The sequence below is a fragment of the Carassius carassius genome, chromosome 50 (genome assembly GCF_963082965.1).
Source record: "Carassius carassius chromosome 50, fCarCar2.1, whole genome shotgun sequence".
Taxonomy (NCBI): Eukaryota; Metazoa; Chordata; class Actinopteri; order Cypriniformes; family Cyprinidae; genus Carassius; species Carassius carassius.
The window spans coordinates 9064506-9090703 of record NC_081804.1 but is presented as its reverse complement, the minus strand read 5'-3'; the positions used below and the strand labels follow the sequence as shown (position 1 = coordinate 9090703).

The window sequence follows — 26198 nt, the reverse complement described above, 5'->3', positions numbered from 1 at the left end:
ATTATAAATATTTATATTATTTATTATTTATTTAAATGTATTATTATATAATTTTGATTGGATAAAAGCGTCTGCTAAATAACTAAATGTATATTATATTATATTATATTATATTATATTATATTATATTATATTATATTATTCCTGTAAATTTACTATAATGTTACTGAAAATGATTTATGAAAGTATTATTTTAATAATAATAATAATAATAACAATATAAATAATAACACTTATTATTATTATTATAGCTACTATTATTATCATTTAAAACTATTTTCTAATTAATAAACCTTTTAATTATAATATAATATAATATAATATAATATAATATAATATAATATAATATAATATAATATAATATAATATAATAATTACTGCACATTACTGTACTTTTACTGCAGAAATTGAAGTAATTTCTAATAATTTATTATTATTATTATTATTATTATTATTTAAAACTATTTTACAAACAAACAAACAAATATATAAATAAATAATTAAAACTATAAACTAAACAAAAATAATACAAGTGTTCTCAGAAGTCTTGGCATGGGACATCACTTTATATTTCAATTTACCCTTGTTTATTGAAAGGGCTGTTTTAAATAATAATAATAATTTAAAATAAATGTGATGGGAAAGACTTCGGTAAAAACTTAACTTAACTGGTGAACTTTAATTCATCCTGTGTTCTGTTTTTACCACATAGCAGATTAAAGTATAGTTCAATTTGATATTTTAACATTATATCAGTTAATGATACGAGCTGTTGAATATAAAGAGACAAGTCTTTATGTAGGTAATAAGGGATGCTGTTTGGTTCTTGATGAACTCTGATTCACAACGTGTCTAAAATTGGAGCATATCTAGATTTATGATTTGTACTGTCATGTTTCTTGTTCCACTGGTCCTCATCATGCTCAGTCAGGGTTGCTTTAATAAGCCTGAAATCAACACAAACACTGTGGCCCTGCGGCCCTATCAGTGTCCGCAGCGGCGGTCCTCAGGCAGGCACATGACTCCAAAACCCTCAGTCAAGCTGCCGATTACACAAATGCTGAGTCCAAGGCACATGTAACGCACAGCTCCGGTTTCCTTGACGACCAGCCGACTGCTAAGGCCAGTGTCTCTCAACTTCTGAAGTGTGCCCGCTGCCTTACTGCACAAACCTACAGGTCAGCTATGAATCCCACTCAACAGGACCAAAAGCTTGACATTGTGTTAAGAAACCAGGGCGTCACAGACTCGGCTTTCCAAGTAAGTGCCAAACAAATTATTCTAAATAGCTTGATCCTGAGGAAAACAAAAACAGTCTTATCAATTGCTGTTTGTTTATCTTCATCACATGTGTTTTTATGGAAAGCCCTGGAATTGTTCCTTTGGGGCTTGTTTTGTCAGTTTTTAGCACTATTTAGTGAATACATGTTATCTGAATGTGAAACAACACTAGCGTACATTGTTTTCCGGTGGATTATGAGTTAACCGTAGTTAATAAATTTCAGTGGTCAAGCTTATTGAAAAACAAAGTCAACATTTTACGTAACTGTTGAGGTTCAACCTGGATTCCAAACTTCTAAGGATCAGTTTCAAATCATCATAACCATCTTGCCATTAGGGAATTATATGAGTAATCTGAGAAGTTAATAAGACAAGGTCTTGAGGGGCCCCATGTGAATGCTGGGCTTGTTGAGGTAATAGCTGATGTTTTAGTGAAATTCTTGTTGCTACCACATGATGTATTATTAATATGCTTTATAATGCCAGTTTCTAAACACACATAACCACAAAATCAGAAAAAAAAAAAAAAATCTTATTTATTCTCTGAGAATATCTTTAATCATTTAATTATTAAGTTTATTTATAACATCTTATAAAATAACAGATGAACAAGCTCCTGCCTGTCAGTTTGTTTCATATGCTGTGGAGGAAAAGGCTGGTAAAGACCAGAGTAATTTAATGAGGGACTGAAATCTGATTTATAAAGGTCAAATGGCTGCAGGGGAAACAATGGGACACCCTCTTGTAGTTTCAAATAAACATGCTGTTTTCTCACTCCATCCTATTTTCAAAAAATAGCCACCATAGTCCAAGAACAACAAACCCTCCTCCCTCAACCAGCTTTTATTATTTTACTAAGAAAAATACTTAAACTTCTAGGCTAAGCCAGTAGAAGCGTCCATGCCAAGTTTACCAAGGTGAGTCAGATAGAACCGATGCCTAAAATGTGAATGCAACTACCACTAGGAGGCGGTAACCGCTATATAAACCACAGATATTTGCAGAATTTGTTTACTCTGTATACAAATCCTTTAACAACATTTACAACTATGTATTTATATCCTTAATGGCGGTTTTTATGTCTTTGAATTGACTGCTTGACTGGCACAACTTAACATAACAGCTTGATCCTGCACCATGACTGTGTTTACACATACAACAACAGCTGAGTGGATTTAAATGCCACACTTACACGAAGATGATCATTTTGGGGAAAACAGAATGGAGGGGCTTAAAGCCTAAGTTCTTTCAACACCCACATGATATCGGTATGAAACATTAACGTTAGGTGGCAGTACAAACCGTTCAGAAAAGCCCAGTGCGTCGAGTGCCCGAGGCGGCATTGCTCAGGTAAACATGGTGTATGCATAATATTTCATTTAATATAATTCAATATAATTCATTTAATGTGTTCAGTAGCATTAATGCCCAATTCACCCCCTGGACCTCAGCCAGAAAGAAGGTGGTATGTGGATTTGAGTGCAGTCGTAAATTCCTTAGTCATAAATCACACGTCTCAACATTCAAATAACTCTGAAAACACTGCATCCACACATTTCGGATAGTATACGGTATGTTTGCCAAACTACATGCTGAAACGTTGCTGTAAAATCATTTGGACATGTTTGTGACATTAATTAGGTTCTTTCTTTCTTTCTTCTTATCTATCTATCCTATGTCTGTGTAAAAGCTGGAAATTCGCCTGTCATCATTTACTCACACTGATGCTGTTTTAAATCTATATGTCTTCCGTGGAAAACAGAAAAAGGTGATGTTATTCAAACAGCCTCAGTCACCATTTACTGTTGTTGCATGCCCTTCACCCCCTCACCTCCATTCAATAGCAGAAATGGTGACTGACACTGTCATTCTGCCAAAATCATCTTTTGTGTTCCACAGAAGAAAGAACGTCATACTGGTTTTGAATGACACAAAGGTGAGTGAATGATGACAGAAGTTTAATTTTTGGTGAACTGAGACATCATCAATCTCACTTCACCATAGTGGCTTGTTTGTTCACACATGAATGAATCCTTAGTCCTTAATTTTCAAGAAATTATGTTTTGAATTTGAAATGAGGACATGTAGCTCATGCAAAGAGTAGTTCCTTTAAAATTGTGCATGCTTACATATGCGCTGCTCCATGTAACGTATTAAAACAAAGTCACTTGAAATGTTAATTAGAATTATATTTATGTCTTTCAATGCTGAAAATATATTTAATTGTATTAAATAAAATAAATTACAGTAAGTTAAACAAAAGTATTTATGCTTATTAAAGTAGTAGGTTAACCTCCAGTTGTTATCTTAAAGAGTTATTTCTACATCTTAATCCATAAAAATTTGTTTTGTTTGTATAAATTAATTTATTTAAGGGTCATTTATCCATATTAGTGGAATAAAACCAGTTAAATTACACGCTAATCTATAATGATTAGACATTGCAGGTCTCCGTATCTGGTTTCTCGGAAGGATTAAGTGTTCACTGTCCTTTGCTCTCTTAATTAACCTCAGTTCTGAGTCTCCTAGAATATGTTGGAATAATCTCCACTACCCTCAGATTTCAGATGGCAGCCATGACCCTGAGAAGACCATCATTGCTGACCCCCATACCGACAGTGTGGAAGAGGGTCTGGACTCGAGGCCTGAAGGCAACCTTATCTACTCCATCAACGATCGCCCACCCTGGTACCTCTGCATTCTTCTGGGTTTCCAGGTGAGAGACAACATTCGACAAATGCGGCTTAACCCCTGCCACACGCGTGAAGCGTCTTAAAGCACACATCTCATAAGTGGACAGGTCTCTCCTGATTTAAATCTCTGACACAGGGGACCTTTAATGGCCTTTCAGGGTTAAACTGACAGCTTGAGGCTAGAGTTCTCAGTGCATGCCAAGAAAAAGGGTGTGTGTAATCATCTGGGTGGGAGAGTTGCCTTGAAGGGCAAGATCAGGGTGACTAAAGATAAGGTTTTTATCTTAATACGTAGAAATACTGCCCTGACACTTGGTCACATCTCACAGATCCACTCATTTTATACATAGCCAGTCATTTTTGGGTATAGAGAGGCAGCAATGCACTAGTCACCTATTTATTGTTTACGTACAATGAGGCTTATTTCACTGACCCCTTGACTTCAGTTGCTTTTTGTCTTCATTTCAAAATAAAACTAAATATGAACCTAAGATGCATTTACACTGCAAGTCCGCAAGTCGCCTAATTTGATTGCAGTGCTTAGCTGCTTAAAATGGGAGTATTCAAACTGTTGCTTTGTAGTAGATATTCCAGAATGGGTATTATCATGAATTTTTATGATTGATTCCAATTTATAAGCTTTCATTTTTAGGTGAGCTATGCCTTTAAGGTCCATTCACACCAAGAATGAAAACTATAACAATAACCATAAATAAATTAGTGTTCATTAGCACTACTGTAATGTTTATTCCAAGAGCACACTGCAGTTTAAGGTTTACCAACTGAGGATATGTAGCTCTGAAAGGCATTCCAGTGTTATCTTTCCTCTGTGCTATTATATTTGTGTCATTGTCTCCACAATTGTCTTAAGTTAAGTCTAAAATATTTGTGAATTTTTGCAGCCAAAAATGATCCACTTTCTATTGCCAATAGTGAAGTGATATATGAAGTCCAGCTTACACAGAAGTCCCTTTCAAACCAAGCAGTTTTCTCTTGGCCAACATAGCAAACTCATGTGACCAACTTGAAAAAGTTTTCAGAAACTCCCACTTCTTATTGAAATGACTGGATTTCACCCGTAAAATCACCCGGCAAATGTGACCATACCATTAGAGCTACAGTGATTTTTAAAACGTTTTGTTATAGTAAAAGTTCTTTGATTTTACAGTTTCCATTTTCCATTTTTTTGCATCGCCACTGGTCTCTTTCACTCAAAACCTCCATTTCTCATTAAAACGAATGAATTTTGCATTACTCCACTCTAGACTGTGTTATTCCTTATTATATGCATCTGATGTTTAAGGTGAGGGGAACAATGAGTGTTCCACTTATTCGTCCACATGACACATGGAGATCAAAGACAAGTGGGTGGGGGGAGAGAAAGGCCAGGAAGGTACACAAGGGACTTGCATCGACATGTGAGGTAAGATGATGTGCCAAGTGCAAAGAGGAGTACAAATAAGAAGCCTCACTCCTCCAGCCCGCTGGTTTTCATCTCTCCGGTGTCACAGAGTGGAGAAAAAAAAGCAGGGAGAGACCTGGTATTTCATGTCAGCGCAGACTCCCTTAGAGCCCCAGACTCGTTTCTGCTTTCATTACCAGTGTTTTCACACTAATACAATCCCTGTAGTGTCATAAAATTAAGTTCAATTCAAAACTGTTTTGCCCGCTCTACTTGACGTCTGGGGAAAGGAAGCTGTGAAGGCATAAACCAGAACTGCTGAAAAACAATAAAACAACAGGAATTTAAGTGTGGACAAATGAATTTAATTCCCTGTTTCTACTGCTGTGTAAATTCTCTCCTGTGCATCATATCTGTATCCGCACAGTAATCGCCTGTCAAAGATGCTGAGATTTCAGCCAAGTTTTACTTTTTCTGGGCCCGACAATTTTATGAAGCTTACTGCTGAGAGTAAAAAGGGCTATCAATTCACAACAGATAGGCCAACATCTGTCTTCTATTTTTTGCACGTCTCACTGACTCAGTCAGGACACATTTAAGATTTGCAACATTTTTTGTGATCATCTGTCTTCCCTTGTGTCTCGCCCCTTATAATGCGTTGTTTGGGATGAGCCTAAGCCCGGTGTCATCGTGCTAGCTATTCATTCCCATTTCTTGCATCACACAGCATTACATATTGGCGTTTGGTGGCATCCTGGCAATTCCTCTCATTCTCGCCGAGCCGTTGTGCATCAAAGAGAACAACGCTGCCAAAAGTCAGCTCATCTCCACCATCTTCTTTGTCTCGGGCATGTGCACTTTGCTACAGACCACCTTCGGGACCAGGTACTGGGATAAACATTGCTCAAAGTGTAGATTACTGTATATATACACACTATTTTCCGGTTTATCACTATGAAGCTGCTGTATTCTATAAAGCTCTATAGAAATAAAAGTGACTTGATATGATTTTATTAATACACAACCTAAAAAATAAATCTTGAAGAAAGTTTAGATTACAGATTCTGTATAGACTCTACAGATTTTTTCATGTCAAGTCAGTCAAATTGAACTTTCGCAAAGAGACGTCCCCTTTAGTTACTGTAGCTATGTCCGACAAGCCATGGTGCTCTCACGCCACACATCAAGTTCTTACGAAGTGAAAAATACATTGCAGAGCAAAGAGGACACTGTCAACATGCCGACAGACAAGACAGAGCAGGTTACTTTTGGTAAGAAACTAAGTCTCAGCTCTCAAATGTTGTCATTTTGTAGGAAATTAAAACAATAAATAAATAAAGTTTTGTGGCTATTTAATGTGTCGTGACAGATCGCTGTAGCGCATCAGTTCAAGCGCCACATGAACCGATCATTTCTTTCACTTTAGTAGTTAAAGCACAAAACAAACATGAATGAACATAATAGGCATCTTGTTTCAGTAGCGGAAGGACGTCAATACACACCACATCACATGGAAAGACATCAATACACACAATCATTTTGACTTCTGACTTTACATGTTCAAGTCCACCAATGTTAATCTACTCTCCTATCTGGTTTGTTTGTCGGACAAAATGGTAGATTCTTCATTATGATTGGTCTGACTGCCTGTCAATCAAACTCCCTGCAAAGGGTCACTTGTAGTGTCAATGTTACATCAGTTGCGAAACACATTTTATCTATCTATAAAGCAACTCTTAAGAAGACAAGTCATACAGGTTTGAAACGACATGAGAGTGGGTAAAAAATGACTGAATATTATTATCTTGAAATCATTCTGGCTCTGGTCTTCTTCAGCCAGAACATTTGCTTTTAATGATTTTTATGAGATCTGTAATTCAATGAAAAGAATAGTTTTCTATGACTACTGCCAATGCTTTTATGATAATACATAAAATAGTCTTGATGCAAAATAAATATCCTTTATGTATTCTCAGGTTGCCGATCCTCCAAGGAGGGACGTTCACCTTCATCACTCCGACTCTAGCTATCCTCGCCCTTCCCAAGTGGAGATGCCCAGACACAGGTGCCACCACTCACCCTAATGCCACAAATTCTGCAGCGCTCCTAGTGGATGATGATGAGGTGTGGAAAGTCCGCATGCGTGAGGTACTGTAGGAAATGTAAATTCAAAGCTGATCAACATAATTGCAGTGTTTGTGCTGGAGTTTGAAATAAGCGTGGCTGTTCTGTGCTGTGAGTCATGTGTCAGAAGGAAATGTGAGTCACCAGCAACCGACAGACGATAATGATCCACTTTGTGCTCAAATTACACAGGGTGGTCTCATTCGTATGCAGATGGAAAGTGCAAACATACATTTCTGTAAATTCATTTCAATTCTGTGAAATGAAATTGCTGGAAGCTTTGTGAGCAAGTTCAATCCTCAACCATACTCACATTGAACTTTTACATTTATGCATTTGTGGATGCTTTTATTCAAACCAACTGTCAAGATATGCATTTCATCAATTTATGCATTCCCTGGAAATCAAACCTAGGATGTTGGTGTTGCTAGCGTCATGGTCCAATGTTTGCAATACAGAAATGTTTTAAAGACCTTTTCAATTGCAAATTCTTTTGGAGCTCACAAGAATGAAATACAAGAGAAACACTGTTTTATGTACAAAGTAGAGTGAAACATTGTGGCGTCTTTAAGCATATTGAATTAATCTACAGTAAATACAATAAAATTCATGAAAAAACATTCATAAACCTTTGCATGTCTTTAAAGAAGTTCATATTTAGAAAGGTGCCAATACATTTCAGTAATGTACAAAAATGTATGTAAGAATGCTACTAATACTATTGAGATTATGTTGAACTATAAGTTGTCTGCTCATTTAAAATAATGAGTGTCTAATGTAAGATTAGATCTTTTTTCTTATTACTGTATTAAATTTACCTTTTTAATCTCAGGTTTTGAGAGAAACTCTTGTCTTGAATGAGAGGGAAAACTATAATATTTAATATCTTCATAACCAAATATTTGCACTCAAGGGTATTTTGAGCTTTAAGGTTCATTTTGAGTCCTATTGGAAAAAATATATTGCCGTTCTCTGTATCAGGAGACTTTTCTGCTGTATTTACATTAAAAGTTATTGTTTTTATCATATAATTTAGATATAATAATTGTTTAGAGATTTTCATGAAAAAAAAAACAATAATTTTATGATAAAAGAAAAAAAAAATGTCAGCCTGCGCAATTTAACCTTTAACAAATTAAAAACCTGACCTGTTGTTTCAGAATAGAAAATTATTGTTTAAAACATGGCAAGACAAATAAAATTACTTAATGAATAAACAACTCTTCTTCTCTTTTCGTAGATCCAGGGGGCCATTCTAATGGCCTCAATGATTCAGCTTGTTCTGGGCCTGTCAGGTCTCGTGGGGCTAATGTTGAGGTTCATCGGGCCGCTGGCTATTGCTCCCACCATCAGCCTTATAGGACTGTCGCTCTTCATCCAGGCCGGGCAGAAGTCAGGAGCACACTGGGGAATTGCTGCTTTGTGAGTTACTGTGGAACTATGGGTAACTTTGCAAGCTGAGTCAATACGGTGATTTGTATTTCTGATGCTGTAGGGCTTCTGTAGACTAACGCAGGGCCCCTTTAAAAACAAAACGTCCTTCAGGGTTGAGTGTTTATCTGATCAACCCTCTTTACTGTTTTCATTTACATGATAATACATACTCATCCCCAAGCATTCCTAAGAGAATACATTAATGTCTGTAAGGTTTGAGCCTCCCTCAGACCCTCCCTGTCCAGGTGTCTCTGAGTAAACAAAGGTTTAAGGCACATATGTGTGTCAGAGACTCATCCTAAGCCCTGTATATTAGATTCAGATTGTGGCTTCTATCAGCATTTAATAAGTGTACAAGAGAAGAGATGCTATAATGAAAAAAAGAAAGAAAATGGAGAGAGAGAGAGAGAGAGAGAGAGAGAGAGAGTTTGCATGTTTTTCTTTTCATTTTGTTTTTTTTGTTTAGTTTTTTTTTGCTAATATACTTATATTTGAAGTGCATTGATATATAATTATAAAAGCAGATGCTATGAAAATTAGGATATTAATTGAAATATCATATTAAAACCAATCCTTAATCATAATCCTATTCCTCGTTCTAGTCCAGTCCTTAATCTGATCCTCACTAATCTTAAACCTCTACTACTGCATATAAAGTGTAGAACTCTTTGTTGCTAAAATGAATCTGAAAAATTCAATCAAATTATATGCAGTTTTAAACTGTGCCTTCGTTACAAACAGATTGTAGGTTATTTACATTTTGTACTGGAAGGTAAGATTACATTTAACATTTAAGATTGCATTTCAACCAGGGGTTTTAATGTGGCAGATGCTTGAAAATAATTAGACTTTTCCTTAAGTCTACAAAACAGATAAAGAAATAGATTAACATATTAAACTGTGATCAGAATTAAAATTTAAAATGTTCACATTTTTAGGTGTGATTTTTAGTGTGTTTGTGTCTAATTCATCTTTTACTTTTTAGCACATGTATACTTTTTTATTGTCAAGTTTATGTTTTCTTTATATGGGATGTTGCAATCTTTTTTCCCCATAGTATTGCTTCTTGGTGAGTTTATTAACATGAATGATAATGCAAATGAAGTATAATTCATGTAAATCTGTAATGATGTCTTTGTTCTACAGAACTGTTTGCCTGATCCTTCTCTTCTCCCAGTATTTGAGCAAAGTAAACCTTCCTCTCATTGCTTATAAGGACAAGAAGTGGAAAGTATTCCAGTACCCTCTCTTCAAACTCTTTTCTGTGAGTGTATTATATCATAATTATTGATATGTCTGTATAATGTAATTGCATAGGTATACTGAACAAAATTATAAATCCAACACTTTTGTTTTTGCCCCAATTTTTCATGAGCTGAACTCAAAGATCTAAGACTTTTTCTATTTACACCCACCAATTCACTCAAAAATGTTGAATATGGTGACATGCCAATCAGCTAATCAACTCAAAACACCTGCAAAGGTTTCCTGAGCCTTCAAAATGGTCTCTCAGTTTGGTTCACTAGGCTACACAATCATGGGGAAGTCAGCTGATCTGACAGTTGTCCAGAAGACAATCATTGACCTTCTTCACAAGGAGGGTAAGCCACAAACATTCATTGTCAAAGAAACTGGCTGTTCACAGAGTGCTGTATCTAAGCATGTTAACAGAAAGTTGAGGGGAAGAAAAAAGATGCACAACCAACCGAGAGAACTGCAGCATTATTTTCAAGCAAAATCGATTCAAGAATTTGAGTGAACTTCACAAGGAATGGACTAAAGTTGGGGTCAAGGCATACAGACATGTCAAGGAATTTTACTACAGTTGTCGTATTCCTATTGTTAAGCCACTCCTGAACCATAGACAGTCAGAAGCGTCTTACCTGGGCTAAGTAGAAGAAGAACTGGACTGCTGTCCAGTGGTCCAAAGTCCTCTTGAGAGCACGTTTTGTATTTCATTTGGAAACCAAGGTCCTAGAGTCTGGAGGAAGGGTGGAGAAGCTCATAGCCCAAGTTGCTTAAAGACCAGTGTTAAGTTTCCACAGTCTGTGATGATTTGGGGTGGAATGTCATCTGCTGGTGTTGGTCCATTGTGTTTTTTGAAAACCAAAGTCACTGCACCCATTTACCCATTTTTTGAAGATGCTGATTTCACCTGCCCACACTGCCAAAAGCACCCAAAGTTGGTTAAATGACCATGATGTTGGTGTTCTTGACTGGAGTATTGTCAAGAGGAAAATGAGAAACAAGAGACCAAATAATGCAGATGAGCTGAAGGCCACTGTCAAAGAAACCTGGGCTTCCATACCACCTCATCAGTGCCACAAACTGTTCACCTCCACGCCGAATTGAAGCAGTAATTAAAGCAAAATGAGCCCCAACCAAGTATTGAGTACATGTACAGTAAATGAAGATACTTTCCAGAAGGCCAACAAATCACCAAAAAAAATTTTTTAATTAGACTTATGAAGTATTCTAATTTGTTGAGCTCATGAATTGGTGGGTTTTTGTTAAATGTGAGCCAAAATAATCATAATTAAAAAACCGAAGACTTAAACTACTTAAGTCTGTGTGACTTGAATTTATTCAGTACAGGAGTTTCACAGAAGTTTTTGAGTTGAAGTACTGAAATTAACTTTTCCACGACATTCTAATTTATTGAGATGCACCTGTATATATGTCTTCATTTTATTTTAGTGACAGCATGTTTTTGAGTCCTTCAGTTAAATCAGTGACTTAGAAATGGTGCAGAAACTTTCTTATTCAAAAATGTTTTATACATTTTATGATGTAATTATAAATGTTTTAAAAACTTATTTCCAAGTTACCAAGTAAAAAAAAATGCCCAGTGTGATTTTCACTGAGGTCTCAAACGTTTATATGTTTTACAATTATCTCATATACTTGCCAGGATCACTAAAACTGATTATTAGTAAACAATAGAAATCAACATACGGAACAGTTAACAGTATTATGCTAAAGGATGATATACATATGGTGCATTTGCAAGGTTTCCTCCTTAGTCTGTATACTAGTCAAATGGGAGTTCTGAAGTACTTTTGTCTAAAATACAGTCTGTGAAGATCTTGTCAAAAGAGTTGTAGGAAGGGTTACATGCTTGTCACATTTTACGTGCTACAGATAACAAAAAAATTGCTAGCATTGTTAATCTGAACCACTGACATTGACTGGCATGAAAGTAAACCAGTAAATCCAGCCTTTAAAGTCTAATCATTAAAAAGAGATAAGAGAAGTTCATGTATGTTGTTACATTTACAGGCTTTATTTGGGATGTGCGGAGCCTGGCTGGTGTGCTTCCTGCTGACATATTTCAATGCCCTGCCCTCATCTCCAGATGAGTATGGCTACATGGCCAGGACAGACATCAATCTTAATGCAGTAAAAAGTGCTTCATGGTTCTACGTGCCTTATCCAGGTGAACCTCTTTAAACTATACAGCAATTAACATGTTTTTTGTTTTTTTGCCACCCTGTAGTTAAAAAAAATGTCATTGACATTTCTATTCATTTTTATGTGAAGATTTTATCGTTTTACCCTCGTTTCAGACCCATAATATCACACTTTTTCGCACTTTACAAAATAAATTATATTGTGTTGCATACATTTCTCAATTTATATATATATATATATATATATATAGAGAGAGAGAGAGAGAGAAATAATATGTAAAATAATTACTTTTAACATTTATACAATGAAAAGCGGTGGTGCTAGCGCAGTGGATAAGACACATGTCTTTGGTGTGAGAGACCCGGGTTCGAATCCACTGTGAGACACCAATACATCCCTGAGCAAGACACTTAACCACTAGTTGCTCCAGAGGTGTGTGACCTCTGACATATGTGGCAATTGTAAGTCGCTTTGGATTAAAGCGTCAGCTAAGTGAATAAATGAAAAGCAAGTTTGAGATGAAAATTTTTTCATTTAAAAAAAACAAAAAAACATCTGGATTCTGAATTTTACAAAAACATGTTCCGGTCCATATAACGCTTCACAATTCAGTTTTCAGACCATATGGTGCAAATGCAAAAATGAAACCAAACATAAATTTTTTACAATTATTTTATTCTCTCTTTTTATCAGTTTACTAAATTGTGTAATTAAAAAATGAGAATTTGAATAAAAATATAAACAATTTTCTGTTTATCATAACAAATAGCAAATTACTGTAGCCTTTACAGTTCAAACATTACCCTGAGATATATGGAGACAGAATTTAGTGGCTGGTATTTATGAATAAAGCATTAGCCTACATTAATAATGTTTGTTGACTTTGGTCATTTAAAAAATGTTTCATGCTTTAAGGGTTAAACGTTAAACGTTTTCCTTGGGAAGTAAATGCTTAACGCGTAATTAAACACGTTGCGTTCTAATTCTGGACTCACCTGCTTGTCACTGTTTTTATAGGATATGTTAAGCATTTGTGAAACAGTCTGCAGCCACACCCTGCGCAAATGGTACAGCCCACATCGCAAATTGTATGATAAAAAAATAAAATTAAAAGGAGAAAAAGAAAATTTAGATTTTTTTTTTTTAAATGATAATTTCTGAAGTCACAATTTAGCAAATTTAAATTAAAAAAAGCAAAGAAAATGGCAATTGTTAATTCATGAAGTTGCCGAAAGAAAATGAAAAAAATGAATGTTTGGTTTCATTTTTGCATTTTTTCATTTGCTCCACATGGTCTGAAAATTTAAATGCGTTACACTGACTTCTTCCAAAATAATTTAAAATGTTTCTATCACAGAATTCTATCTGACAAAAACAAATGTAAATGTCATGGACATGAGATTTAATTTTTTTTTTTTTTATAGAGATTACGGTCTAAAATCCACAGGGCCAAAAATTCCCATAATTGTAAAAACATGCATATCTATTATCTCTTATCTGTAGAAATTCCAGATGAAACAATCAAATGAATCTTATCATGAATAAAAAAAAAAGACAATGAACAGTTGGATGCAAAGATATATGGTTTCCCTAGAACTCATCTGGCATTTATAAATAATATATGTCACATGAATGCTGATTTTCATAGTCGATGAGTATAAACGTTAACTGTTTCAACAGTACTGTCGAAGCTGTTTACCAAGTGCTGTTTGCCATCTGTTCTTAAAAGACGTATCTGTTTAAAGAAGAATGAGCCATCTTGAATGGCAGTGTTTCTTTCAGAATCCAGAGATGAATGATACGTCTGCTCCAAGGGCATTGGTGATAAAGTGACATGAATGGGGCTCTTCTAGTTCATGCTGAAGAAGATTTAACAACTGTCATTCACAGGAAAACATAGTTTGCTTTGCTTGGTTCAATTCTTACCCATAAAGGTTTGGTGTATTAATGTCTGAGACACATGCAGTAGTCAGGCTTATGATTCTTCATGTCTGTTTCAGCTTTTTGCCCAGTTTCATCTCATTTCAATGGTTCTTTTATGTTAAGAATTGCTTTCAAGACCCAATGGCCCTCTGCTATGAATGAGCTTACAAAAATATGAATTTGAAACAGCTTTAGGTTTGCAGCATTACTTTGCACAGAATACCATTTGAGTTCTTTAGATAAAGCCCATAAGTTGTACCACCCAGAGGCTTCCATGTTAGGGAATGTGGTATTTTAATCTTCAGATAGATAATAGAGGTTTGACTGCATCAGTGTCTGAATGTTACTAAGTGCAGTTCATCATTTCCCTTGACCCATTTAAATCCCTTGAGACATCTGTGAGCTTCAGGCTGATATATGAGAATGAAGAAGCCTCACGTTACTGTGTACACTTTACATTATATGATCCTCTCACCCATCCACTTTGAATGATAGCTGATTTCCTTTGAAGCCATTGATCTTTGAATATACTGAATAGTGTAGATATTTTATTTTGGTTAGCTTTTTTATATATAGTGTATGTTTGTAGTGTATTAAAGGGATAGTCATCCCACCCTCACGTCATCCAGTCTTGTCAAGTTTTGTTTACAGTTAAGGAAACCAGTCTCCTCTTGGCTTATATTGAAGTCCTCCAGAACATTTTTCTGTGCAAATCCTAGTTTTGTACTTCTAATTCATGATCAGTGTTTTGTTTTGCTCTTTCCTCTGCTTTTCCGTGTTCATCACTTCTCACTGGAGCTTATGCTACGCCTACATCCTCCATCATCCACCGGAACCACCATCTCTCGTAAATGTGTGGTTTATAAAGTTTTAAATATGGATATTTTTCTTACAAAAAAACACAACAATTCACTTCATGAGGCCTTTATTAACCCCCCGGAGCTTTGTTGAGTACTTTTTATGATGGATGGATGCACTTTATTGGGCTTCTATTTGAACTATTGAATGCCAATAGCATTATAAAGCTTGGAAGTCTCAGATTGTATTCGTCTAAAAGAGGAAAGTCATATACACCTAGTGTGTTATCATGGGGTGATTTAAATTTAATTAGACTGAGTTTTACCTACCCTCAAGCCACACTAGGTGTATATGACTTTCTTCTTTCAGATGAATCCAGTCTGAGTAATATCAAAATTTGTCCTGTTCAACTGTAACACCCGCTAACTGCAATGATAGAGCTTGGAATAGCCAGGACAATTTTTTATGTAACTCTGACTGGATTCGTCTGAAAGAAGAAAGTCATGTACACCTAGGATGCTTTGAGGGTGAGTAAAAAAACAAGCTAGTTTTTATTTATGGTTGAACTAACCCTTTAATACATTTTTAAATAAAATTTTTCCTGTGAATCAAAGCAGAATTTTCAGCATAACTCCAGTCTTCAGGGTCATATGATCCTTCACAAATAATAAAAAAATGCTGATTTGCTGCTCAAATTTTTTTTTATTATAATAAATATTGAAAACTGGTGCTGCTTGATATTTTTGAAGAAACCATTATACTTTTTTACTTATTTTGCATTTGTAAAATGAATCCTCTGAACTTTCATTTAATTTGGCTTCTCCTAATTACCAATTTAACTGCCATTCACAGACATGAGAAACAAACACTTCCGTATTACTCAGAAAATCTGATAAAAATCTGGTATTTTAGTTATTTATTTGATTAACATCTTGCACAATTTTGGATAGGAGTCTTCCATGACACTATAAGAAAAGAAAAACAATCCAAAGATTTCTTTAGTTTAAGTGCATTGAAAAATTATTTTCCTGGTAACCTCATTAACATGTAATGTATTAGTCTCAGCATGTCTTGGTACTTATTATTTTTATTTCCATAATAAAGTATACTAAGGAGAATGTTACTGTTGCAAATGAACTTTGCTCATCTCTTAACCCTGGCTTTTTTTAGGACAGTGGGGTTTACCGACTGTGAGTGTGTCGTCTGTACTGGGCATGATGGCTGGAGTACTGGCTTCAACGATGGAGTCAATTGGAGACTATTATGCATGCGCTCGTCTCTCTGGAGCACCTCCACCGCCCACGCATGCTATTAACCGTGGCATTGCGGTGGAAGGCGTGGGTTGCATCTTGGCTGCCCTGTGGGGTACTGGTAATGGCACCACCTCCTACAGTCAGAATATCGCAGCTCTGGGAATTACAAGGGTAGGATTTGTCTGTTTATTGGTAATAATACCTATAACTATCTTTATTGTTGTTGCCACCAACACCTTGTTCAAATTCAATTCTTCAAACACTTTTATGCTATTTTTCAACTAAAACTTTGACTCTACTGAAGTCACACTTAAGTACACCACCTCTTTTTGAGAGATTTCTACTTCATATAAACGCTGTACATTGAATCCTGGATAAAATGTATAATTGCCAAAGATATTAAGTTTTCATAATAAGAATCATTACTAATGCTTGAGCAGCAAATCGGCAAGATTTCTGAAGGATCGTTTGACATTGAAGACTGCAGTAATAGCTGCTGAAAATTCAGCTTTGCATCACAGGAATAAATTCAATTTTAAAATATATTTAAATAACGAAAAACATAATTTAAATTGTAATAATATTTTCACAATATTCCTGTTTTTGCTGTATTTTTATCAAGTTATTGCAGCCTTGGTGAGATTCTTATTGGAATTTAATTTAGCATTTGTTTATAGTTTATATATTTAGATTAGAGTTTGTTGAAAATATAGGCTACATGTTGTGACTATATAAACAATCAAGCAGACTAAGCAATTGAGATTTGCAATACATTATGTGCTTTATGTGAGTATACTTTATGTATGTGGATAAATTTGGATATACTTATCATATATAAGAATCTGCAATCATCCTGAGATATCCTGTTCAGTAGGGCTGGGACAACGCGTCGAGGTCATCGATGACGTCGACGCAAAAAATACGTCGACGCAAAATATGCACATCGATTCGTCGACCTGTTTTTATTTCTCGTTTACCTTATGTGCGCTGAATATACGCGATGGCCGGATCAACATTCTGTCCAACGTTATAACCAATCCAGGGGTTGTTCTGCATTGATCTTTTTTTTTTTGGCGGCTGTCAAAGCCTTATTTGATCGGTGAGTGATGTAGAATAGAATGACTGCGACGCCTGACAGGGCGCGTACGAGAGAGAGCCCCGGCTGTGCACGTGCACTCACAGTCTTCAAACAACACGAGCGCTTCTTGCTCTCTCTCTCCCTCGTGCATATTAATCAAAATCATTAGACACGATAGAAAAAGGGCCAAACACCAAAGTTTCACGCGCGCTCGCGCACTCACAGTCTTCAAACTACACGAGCGCTGTCTTGCTCTCTCTCTCTCTCTCTCTCTCTCTCTCTCTCTCTCTCTCTATCTCTCTCTCTCTCTCCCTCGTGCATATTAACCAAAATCATTAGACACGATAGAAAAAGGGCGGAACGCCAAAGTTTCACGTGGAGCATTCGGAGATTTTTTTTTTCTCCATGACAGGCTGCTGGCTCCCGCTGTTAATTTTTTTTTAATTTTTTTGTAAAAGCACTCGCTGTATTAGCTTAAAGCCCTCAAGTTTACATTGGTTACTGTATTCTTTCAATTGCTCTAAACAAGTATTTTGGATGAACTTTTTTATTGAATGCTAGTTCAAGTTCAAGTTGTTGTTATTTTCATTTGAAAGAAGAACTTTTTTTCAGTAAGCTAGGCCCTATGTGTTCAGTAGGCTTGTTTCAGTAAGCTATGTGTTTTCAAGGCTTCAAGGTTTTATTGAATGCTATCTCTATACAAGTGCAAAGTAATGCATTCTTAGTCAGTCTTTTATTTTGTAATTTTAAGAGCAATAAACATATATTGCAATGTTAAGGAATTCATGTTTTTTTCATTCAGATATGTAAATCAACATGTATAAATTGTTAGTAGTCAATTAATGGGGAGATAATCGAAATCGAATCGGTCTGGAAAAATTCATTGTTAGATTAATCGATGCATCGAAAAAATAATCGCTAGATTAATCGTTTAAAAAATAATCGTTTATCCCAGCCCTACTGTTCAGAAGTTCAAGCTATTTGGGATCTTTGCCTTCTCAGTGACTGTTTGTACCCTTTATGATAGTTCCTGTGCATTAGTCCTGAGCAGTGAAGGTGCCCACTCTTCTCAAAAATCCTCCAGATCCTGTAAATTATTTTGGTTTCTGAGCATCCTCTGCACTTTTGAACTCTTACCTATTTAGGGCAATTGAGCGATTAATCTATAACAAACAGCTTCAAGCCGTCATTGGTGCTCACATGACGGTAATGTCATTTTTTGAGGAATGTTTAAACATCTGTAATGCAGCTTTCTCAGGGTAGTGCTATATTTAAAAAAAATTATCTTAATCTTTTTTTCTTAATCTGTCTCAATTTTATGGGAATGAAAATGATAACATTCCCTTGGTTGTTTGGTTTGGGTTTCATGACAGTGTTTTGGATGACCTTTCTTTTAATGGTGCCAGGTTGGCAGCAGATTGGTTCTTCAGACTGCTGGGCTTCTTATGATCATCTTGGGACTCTTTGGTAAATTCAGCGCAGTCTTTATAACTATTCCAGACCCGGTCATCGGTGGAATGTTTCTTGTCATGTTTGGGATGGTAGCAGCAGTGGGAATTTCTACTCTGCAGGTACACCTGAGAGTCGTATATATTTTTATTTCATTTTTTTAGATTTCATTATTTGAAAATTGTATGTCATGGTGACTTATTTGATATAAATACATACTAATAGGGTTTCATGTCATTCATATTTCATTTTATGTTACTGTTTTTTCTTACAGTATGTGGATTTGAACTCTTCCAGGAATCTCTTGATTCTTGGCTTCTCAACCTTCACTGGTCTTGTGCTCCCAACCTGGTTTCACTCAAACCCAGGCACGATCAACACAGGTGAATGTAACATTAAAATACATACAAACTCCTCAGCAATTGGGTATATAAAGAAGTGGTGTTAGTCAGTAACATCAATAGTTAAAACGACAGACAACTTGTAGATCTCATTATAAAAGATCATATTATGATCATTTAGTGTCAGTGCTATTTCAGATAGACTGCTGGTAGTGATCCTTGAACACATGGCTACCTTGTATTATGGCCAAAAAGATCAAAAGAACCCAAACCTGGACAGCAGACAAAGAGTTTGCTTGTGATGTTAACCAGATCTTGCACAAACACTCTAGGCATTCACACAAAACTTAGTTGTTTTTATCAAATTTTGATTGCTTTGAAATAAATGTCACAGGACAGAGACTATAGGATATCTATCTATCTATCTATCTATCTATCTATCTATCTATCTATCTATCTATCTATCTATCTATCTATCTATCTATCTATCTATCTATCTATCTATCTATCTATCTATCTATCTATCTATCTATCTACCTACCTACCTACCTACCTACCTACCTACCTATCTATCTATCTATCTATCTATCTATATATATATATATTTGTAAAATAAATATAATTTTAGAAATAAGATTATACATCTATATACAATTAAATTGATGAGTAAAATGTAAAGTTAATTAAAAGGTATATAATTAATATACAATTCATAGTCATATATACTATTCCAATACAATTCCATATATGTGTGTGTGTGTGAAACAATAACTCAATAACTTTTTTAAATTTTGCATTTTTTTAAATATAATTGAAGATTTTATTAAGTGAATAATTAGTTAAATAGTGTGTGCATATAAATGTATATTATTTTTATGATATATATTACACAATATTATATAATATTATATTTTATCAAGTTGCACAATAAGTACATTTGACGTATTGCTTTATTTCATAGTCAACTGCAACTACATCTCTTCATTGAAAGAAAAAAAAACCTGAACACAAAATAACAGAACAAATATATATTAGAAGAACAATTCCAGTCTGAACTCCTTTGCTGGGCATTAGATGCAAATGTTGCTTCAGCAGCTGAAAAGGACAAGTAACAGTAGTTGTTTGAGCTATGCAATGTGGGAGGTCAGTCGTGCAAGTGGCACATTCCAAGCTTATCTACATTGGTAAAAAGCATTGTCTGGGCTCCTGAGGTTAGGGAGACTTATCTGCCAATCCTCTTTACAAGTCTCCATTTGACTCTGCTGTAATCTCCTCCCTCAACTTCTGCTCAAACCTTTCATGTAAAAACCAACGGACCTCTTTTGACATCCGGGCCAGTCCACCCTTTCGATGAACTTTGTCCTAATCTTCATCCCAAGTTTTCTGTTAACACTGCTTAAAACAAGCGGGCTTTTACAACCACAAAAGTCCAATAGTGCTTTATCAGGGGCTCTTTTAAGCAGTTTATTGACAGGCTTTCAGGAATTAGTGTTTTAAACTGACACATTGAACTCCTGACCAACACTTGCTGTGTAGGTCTTGTCAGATGGACATTAATTGGCCCTCGAACATCCACCCTATTAAGGCATAATAATAAGATATGGTATACCAAGAGTTTTTACGCCTACACGTTTACTTACATTTATATCCATGTGTTGGACATCTGTCACTGTCCACCCGGTTCTTTGTGATCTGAATGGTTTTGTATCTGTCAACAGGCATAAAAGAGCTGGATCAGCTCATAATGATTCTCTTCACCACCCACATGTTCATTGGTGGATTCTTTGGGTTTGTTTTGGACAACACAATACCAGGTAAGTCGTAAAAACACATGACTTTTGGGCTGTTAATCTGCATGGGCACGTCATTGTCAAAAGATCTTTGTAAGCCATATAATAGTCATTATTCAATAAAAATATACATCTGTGAATGCAACAGGAAATGCTAATGAATGCACACTCTTGAAGGTGCAGTATGTAATATTGACAGCTAGCAGCTGAAATGGGTACGGTGGTCCAAATTCAAAATATTGGAGAGAATTGTTTCTCCAGTCGCCTCCTCTTCAGACTCGACACTCACATGGGTTGCCAGATTGAGGACACTGGCAATGAAAGGAGACAAGCCTTACACTGTAATTTAATTAAATGGATATATAGTTCACCTAAAAATGAAAATTACCCCACGATTTACTAAAGCCATCGTAATTGTATATGACTTTTTTCTTTCAGACGAATGCAATTGAAGTTATATAAAAAAATGTCCTGGCTCTTCCGAGATTTATAATGGCAGTGAATGGTTGTTGAGATTTTAAAGCCCAAAAAGAAGTGTACCCATCCATCGTAAAAAGTACTCCACATGGTTCTGGGGTGTTAATAAAGGCCTTCTGAAGTGAAGCGCTGCTTTTGTGTAAGAACAATGTCCATATTTAAAACTTTAGAAACCGTTCAGAAGTAAGTTTTGGTCAAACGGTTGACATAGGATGTTGAGAAGTGATGAACACAGAAGTGCAGAGTGGAGGGCAAAACAAGTCATGAATTAGAAATGCAAAATGAGGATATGTACAGAAAAATGTCAGAGGATTTCGATAGAAGCCAAGAGGAGACAGCAATATTAGTAATATTATTATTTCCTTAGCTGTAAACAAAACAGTAAAACCAGTAAATTAGCTCTAAAAGTGGAAGGCACGGCTTTAGAGTTTCAAACTAAATGAAAAAATCTGGGGGTGATATTATTTATTAAAACATGGTTTTCACGAGGCTAGCGTATGCTCACCAGAGATTACGATACACCTACATCATTCGCTGGAACAACACTCTCTCGTGAGCATGCACATGACAGCGGAAGCTAGAGATTGTGGTTTATAAAGTTTTAAATATGGATATTTTTCTTAAAGAAATGCAATGATTTGCTTCAGAAGGCCTTTATTAACCCTCTGGACCCATATGGGACTTTTTTACAATGGAAGGGTGCACTTTTTTGGGCTTCAAAATGATCACCTTTCACTGCCATTATAAATCTTGGAAGAGCCAGCATATTTTTTATATAACTCCGATTGCATTCATCTGAAAGAAGAAAGTATTTTTTTTCACCTAGTATTGCTTGAGGGTGAGTAAATCATAGGGTAATTTAAATGTAAAGATTGTGAACTATCCCTTTAATTTATCTATTTTAATTTTCCTCTGGTCATAAATCATTTTAGATGTATGCCAAGGCTTTTTTTTAGGTTGGGTAGAATCTGTGATCTCTGACCCAGTTCATTTGCTGGCTTTCATGGCTGCATTATGCTGTGTTTTTCGTCAACTGGCAACCTGGGGTGAAATACTGTTGAAATAAATATTATTCTAAACTGCCAGTGGGTGGAATCTCACAGACCAAAACATTAATAACATAAAGCACATTAAAAAAGGTCCCAAAAAGATTTTTTTTTTTTTAATAGAAGCTTTTTTGATTCATCAAAGATCTTTCCAGTGATCAGTTTTTGAAAGAACCGTAATTATCTAAAATGATCTAATAAGTTAAGTAGAACGTTAATGTAATTAAATTACTTATCCACTGAAAACGTAAATTAAGGGATTACTGCTCATTTTTAGGTCATTTAATTACAGTTACTTTTAAAGTACTTGCGTTACATACAGTAAATATTTTCAACAGTTCTAAAATCAATATTTAATTTGAAATCTAAATTTACCGTCTAAAGATAAAATTGAATGCAGCATATTTACCCCTCTGCGCGCCTGCACGTTCATTTTCAGTTTTTCCTGATTCACAGAGAAACCTTAAATACTCAGATACAGATAAGACTAAAATCAATCAAATCTAGAAAGTTTAAAAAGCTTAGTTTTATTTGTGTACACTGACAACAACAACGAAATATTGTGCTTTTGCAAAATAAACAAAACAAACAGGGTGCACTTCCTGCCGTCTTGGTCTCTGTGAGCAACTTTCTACACTTCAAGAATATTTGACAGAGACATGAGAAATATGTCGGTAGAAAACCTGTCTACTTTTAAATGAACAATTTAAAAACGAATATTCTCTTGATTATGTAATCCATATGAAACTAAAGCGAGGTACAGTCTTTCCCATATCTGAGCTCATTACATTCAGTCACCTGCACGCAAACACCATAATCTAAAAATAGATTTAAAAAAAATCAAGATTCGTCTAATTTTCATCATTTTTGAAAGTAGTCCAGCAATGAGGAATTTGCTTCAGAAGAACAGCGCGATCTGACACGGCTTTATTCAGTAGAGAAATACATTTATGTAGGCGGATTTTACTAGTTGGGCTTTTCCTGAACATCTTGCCAAACTGAAATTTTTCTCTTTTCTCTAGCTTTTTTGTTATTCCGATAGACTATGTTCTGATTCAGAGTATTTCTATTTGTTAACCAAAGAAGGCTACATTTTTTATTAAAAAAAAGTAAGTATTTCAGTTGTTTTAAAGCTAAAAGGCTAAACTATTCTATGTTTGACTCCAATTGAAAGAATAAAGAATTCAATTTCTATTAAGGTTTATAGGGATTTTAAGATGTAGCCTAATTAGCAATTTAAATAATTAAGTTACTTAATGAGTAACTAAGTTACTTTTCAGACAGAGTAATTAGTAAAGTAATTTAAATACAATATTGATGATGTAATTAGTATAAATTAAATTAAATTTATGCATTTAGCAGACGCTTTTATCCAAAGCGACTTACAGTGCATTCAGGCTATCAATTTTTACCTATCATGTGTTCCTGGGGAATCGAACCCCCAACATTGCGCTTGATAGTGCAATGCTCTACCACTTGAGCTACAAGTATACATATATATATATATATATATATATATATATATATATATATATATATATATATATATATATATATATATATATATATATATATATATATATATATATATATATATATATATATATATATAATATAATAATATATATATATTGAGTATAAGTAATGAATTACCTTTTAAAAGTAGCTTACTCAACACTGCTTGGCTGAAATGTGTTTCAATGAATGCATTTCCTGGTTGCAAGATTTTAATATTTGCTTTGTCTGCTTTCTAGTTGTGTATAATTAATAAAAATCTTGTTTTTTTTCTTAGGAACAGAAAAAGAAAGAGGAATAAAGAACTGGAGGAAGACGGTTCATGAAGGATCTAAAATACATGTAACTGATCAGTCCTGTTACAATCTGCCTTTCTGCACAAGCTTTATTCAGAGGTTCAAACTGCTCCACTACCTCCCGTTCCTCCCATCAGTTAAGTCACAGGAACTGGGAACGCATCTGTAGTACCGGAGCTTCCTGTGGTGAGGCTTGGTTTTTGAAAGGCTCATTCCCGGCAATGAATGTGGGCAACACTCAGGCCTGGCTGCAGGGTTAAACTGATCAGAATAGCCACAGAATTACTGCGATTTTCCATGGAAATCATACAACCATGGACATTTTCGTCTCTTTTTGGATTATTAAAGTACATTCTCCGCTAAAGCTCCAATTAAGCTTCATTATGTAACCTATTTCGTAAATTCACACCATGAAATTACTTTTTTAATAAGTAAAACACATTACTTTTCTATTCTTTATTTATCAACAAATACAATTGAAAATCCTTTGGTTTCCATTTTGGCAAATATATGTGGTCATGATGCCTGTACATCACTTTTCAGTGACGTTCAGAGAGAGACGAAGTCCCACGCAAAGATTTAGATTTCAAAAAGTTCATAATACTGATAATAAATCAAAATGAACCCTTTTGCGTCAGTGAAATCCAGTTGTGCTCGTTATTTGTAGCGGGTAAAATAACATGTCACCTGAGGGCTGCAGCGGATTTGTTCTATCTGGAACTCACAGCTAACGTTGCCATAAACGGTACAGTTGTCATGGCAATCATTGCGCACATTTCGTGAAATAACCTATTTGTCATTGCACGCCAGCTTTCTTGGCAAACTGTTAAAACACAATCGTTTTTTTCTCAGTTTTACCCAAGCTTTTGCTAGTGTTGACATATGAAATATCTCCGCATTAATATCATTCATATTGTCTAACTATTTGATATTTGAGCCAGGCCTGGTGCCATTTCAGTTCTGCATTGTGACTTTAATTAAATTCCATAAACTTAGCACAGATATGTACTACCATACAAGAAATGTCATGTCAGTTCTGTTCAGTGTTTTGAACACATTCTAATTTAGGTTTTTGATCCTGATTAATACATAATTATAGACATACAAATCAATTTTTAGGTGTATTTTATATAAGATTTATGATTTTGTGTAGAATATATTTTTAATTAATATAAAGTATGTTAGATTTGTTATGATCAATGTAATGATTAATGTATTTTTTGCATGTATGTGCATATAAACAGACCTCCCGCATTTCAGCAGGATTCCTTTTATGCTACCTCTACAAAAACGATAAATATTATTCTTTTAAAACCCCTGCTAAATCAAGGAGTATAATCCTGTCCTTAAATGTAAATCGGACTGTGTTTTGCACTCTTGAGTGCCGAGAATAGCCAAAAGCAATGATTCCTTTCAAGCGGAACTTTTAGATCATACACAAAAAGTGAATAAATACAGGATGCAGTTCATGTTTACATTCCTACTTATTTTTTATTTCATTTATGTTTTTCTGTTGGAAACTAAGACTCTGAGAGCTAATTACTTTATTACTGGATAATTACTTTAGCACTTCTTTCGAAAAATGTCTCTGTGTTTTACTGTAAAGGTGAACAATTCTTAATATTATCTTAATATATCAATTTGTTTGTGTTCTGCAGAGGAAAGTCAGGATGACATGAGTGTGAGTGAGTAATGACAGAACTTTCTTTTTTTGTCACTTTAAGACATAAGCATTAAAAAAAATGTCTAGAAATGAGAAATAGTGGGTAATAAACTGTGACCTTAAAGTATTTTAGATAACTGAACGAGTTCAGACGCTGGTCACTAGTGCATCTGGACTCCTTGGCACCACAATATTTAGCTCACTTACCTAAGAGCCTTCTTTTT

General features: G+C 35.0%; 1 protein-coding gene across 2 annotated transcripts; it reads left to right on the top strand.

Annotated features, from left to right (window-relative positions):
* The first annotated feature begins 1030 nt into the window (after positions 1–1030).
* On the top strand, positions 1031–25786 carry si:dkey-106n21.1 (solute carrier family 23 member 2). Of its 2 annotated transcripts, none has more exons than XM_059546337.1 (12): positions 1031–1260; positions 3842–3997; positions 6104–6261; positions 7353–7524; positions 8741–8922; positions 10081–10198; positions 12214–12370; positions 16237–16490; positions 18804–18968; positions 19121–19229; positions 20906–21001; positions 24293–25786. In XM_059546337.1, the coding sequence occupies exons 1-12, from the start codon at positions 1186–1188 to the stop codon at positions 24478–24480; spliced, it is 1830 nt and encodes a 609-aa protein (XP_059402320.1). In that variant the 5' UTR covers positions 1031–1185; the 3' UTR covers positions 24481–25786. The 2 variants fall into 2 exon arrangements, with proteins under 2 accessions (XP_059402320.1, XP_059402319.1); XM_059546336.1 differs by lacking the exon at positions 1031–1260 and adding an exon at positions 3084–3217.
* Positions 25787–26198: the final 412 nt, after the last annotated feature.

Bases quoted from the DNA above. Each gene is read 5' to 3' on its own strand.
- si:dkey-106n21.1 (XM_059546336.1), top strand. From the start codon at position 3,131: ATGGTGACTGACACTGTCATTCTGCCAAAATCATCTTTTGTGTTCCAC. The intron at 6,262-7,352 runs GTACTGGGATAA...ATGTATTCTCAG, and splicing joins CAGACCACCTTCGGGACCAG to GTTGCCGATCCTCCAAGGAG. The intron at 10,199-12,213 runs GTGAGTGTATTA...TTACATTTACAG, and splicing joins CTCTCTTCAAACTCTTTTCT to GCTTTATTTGGGATGTGCGG.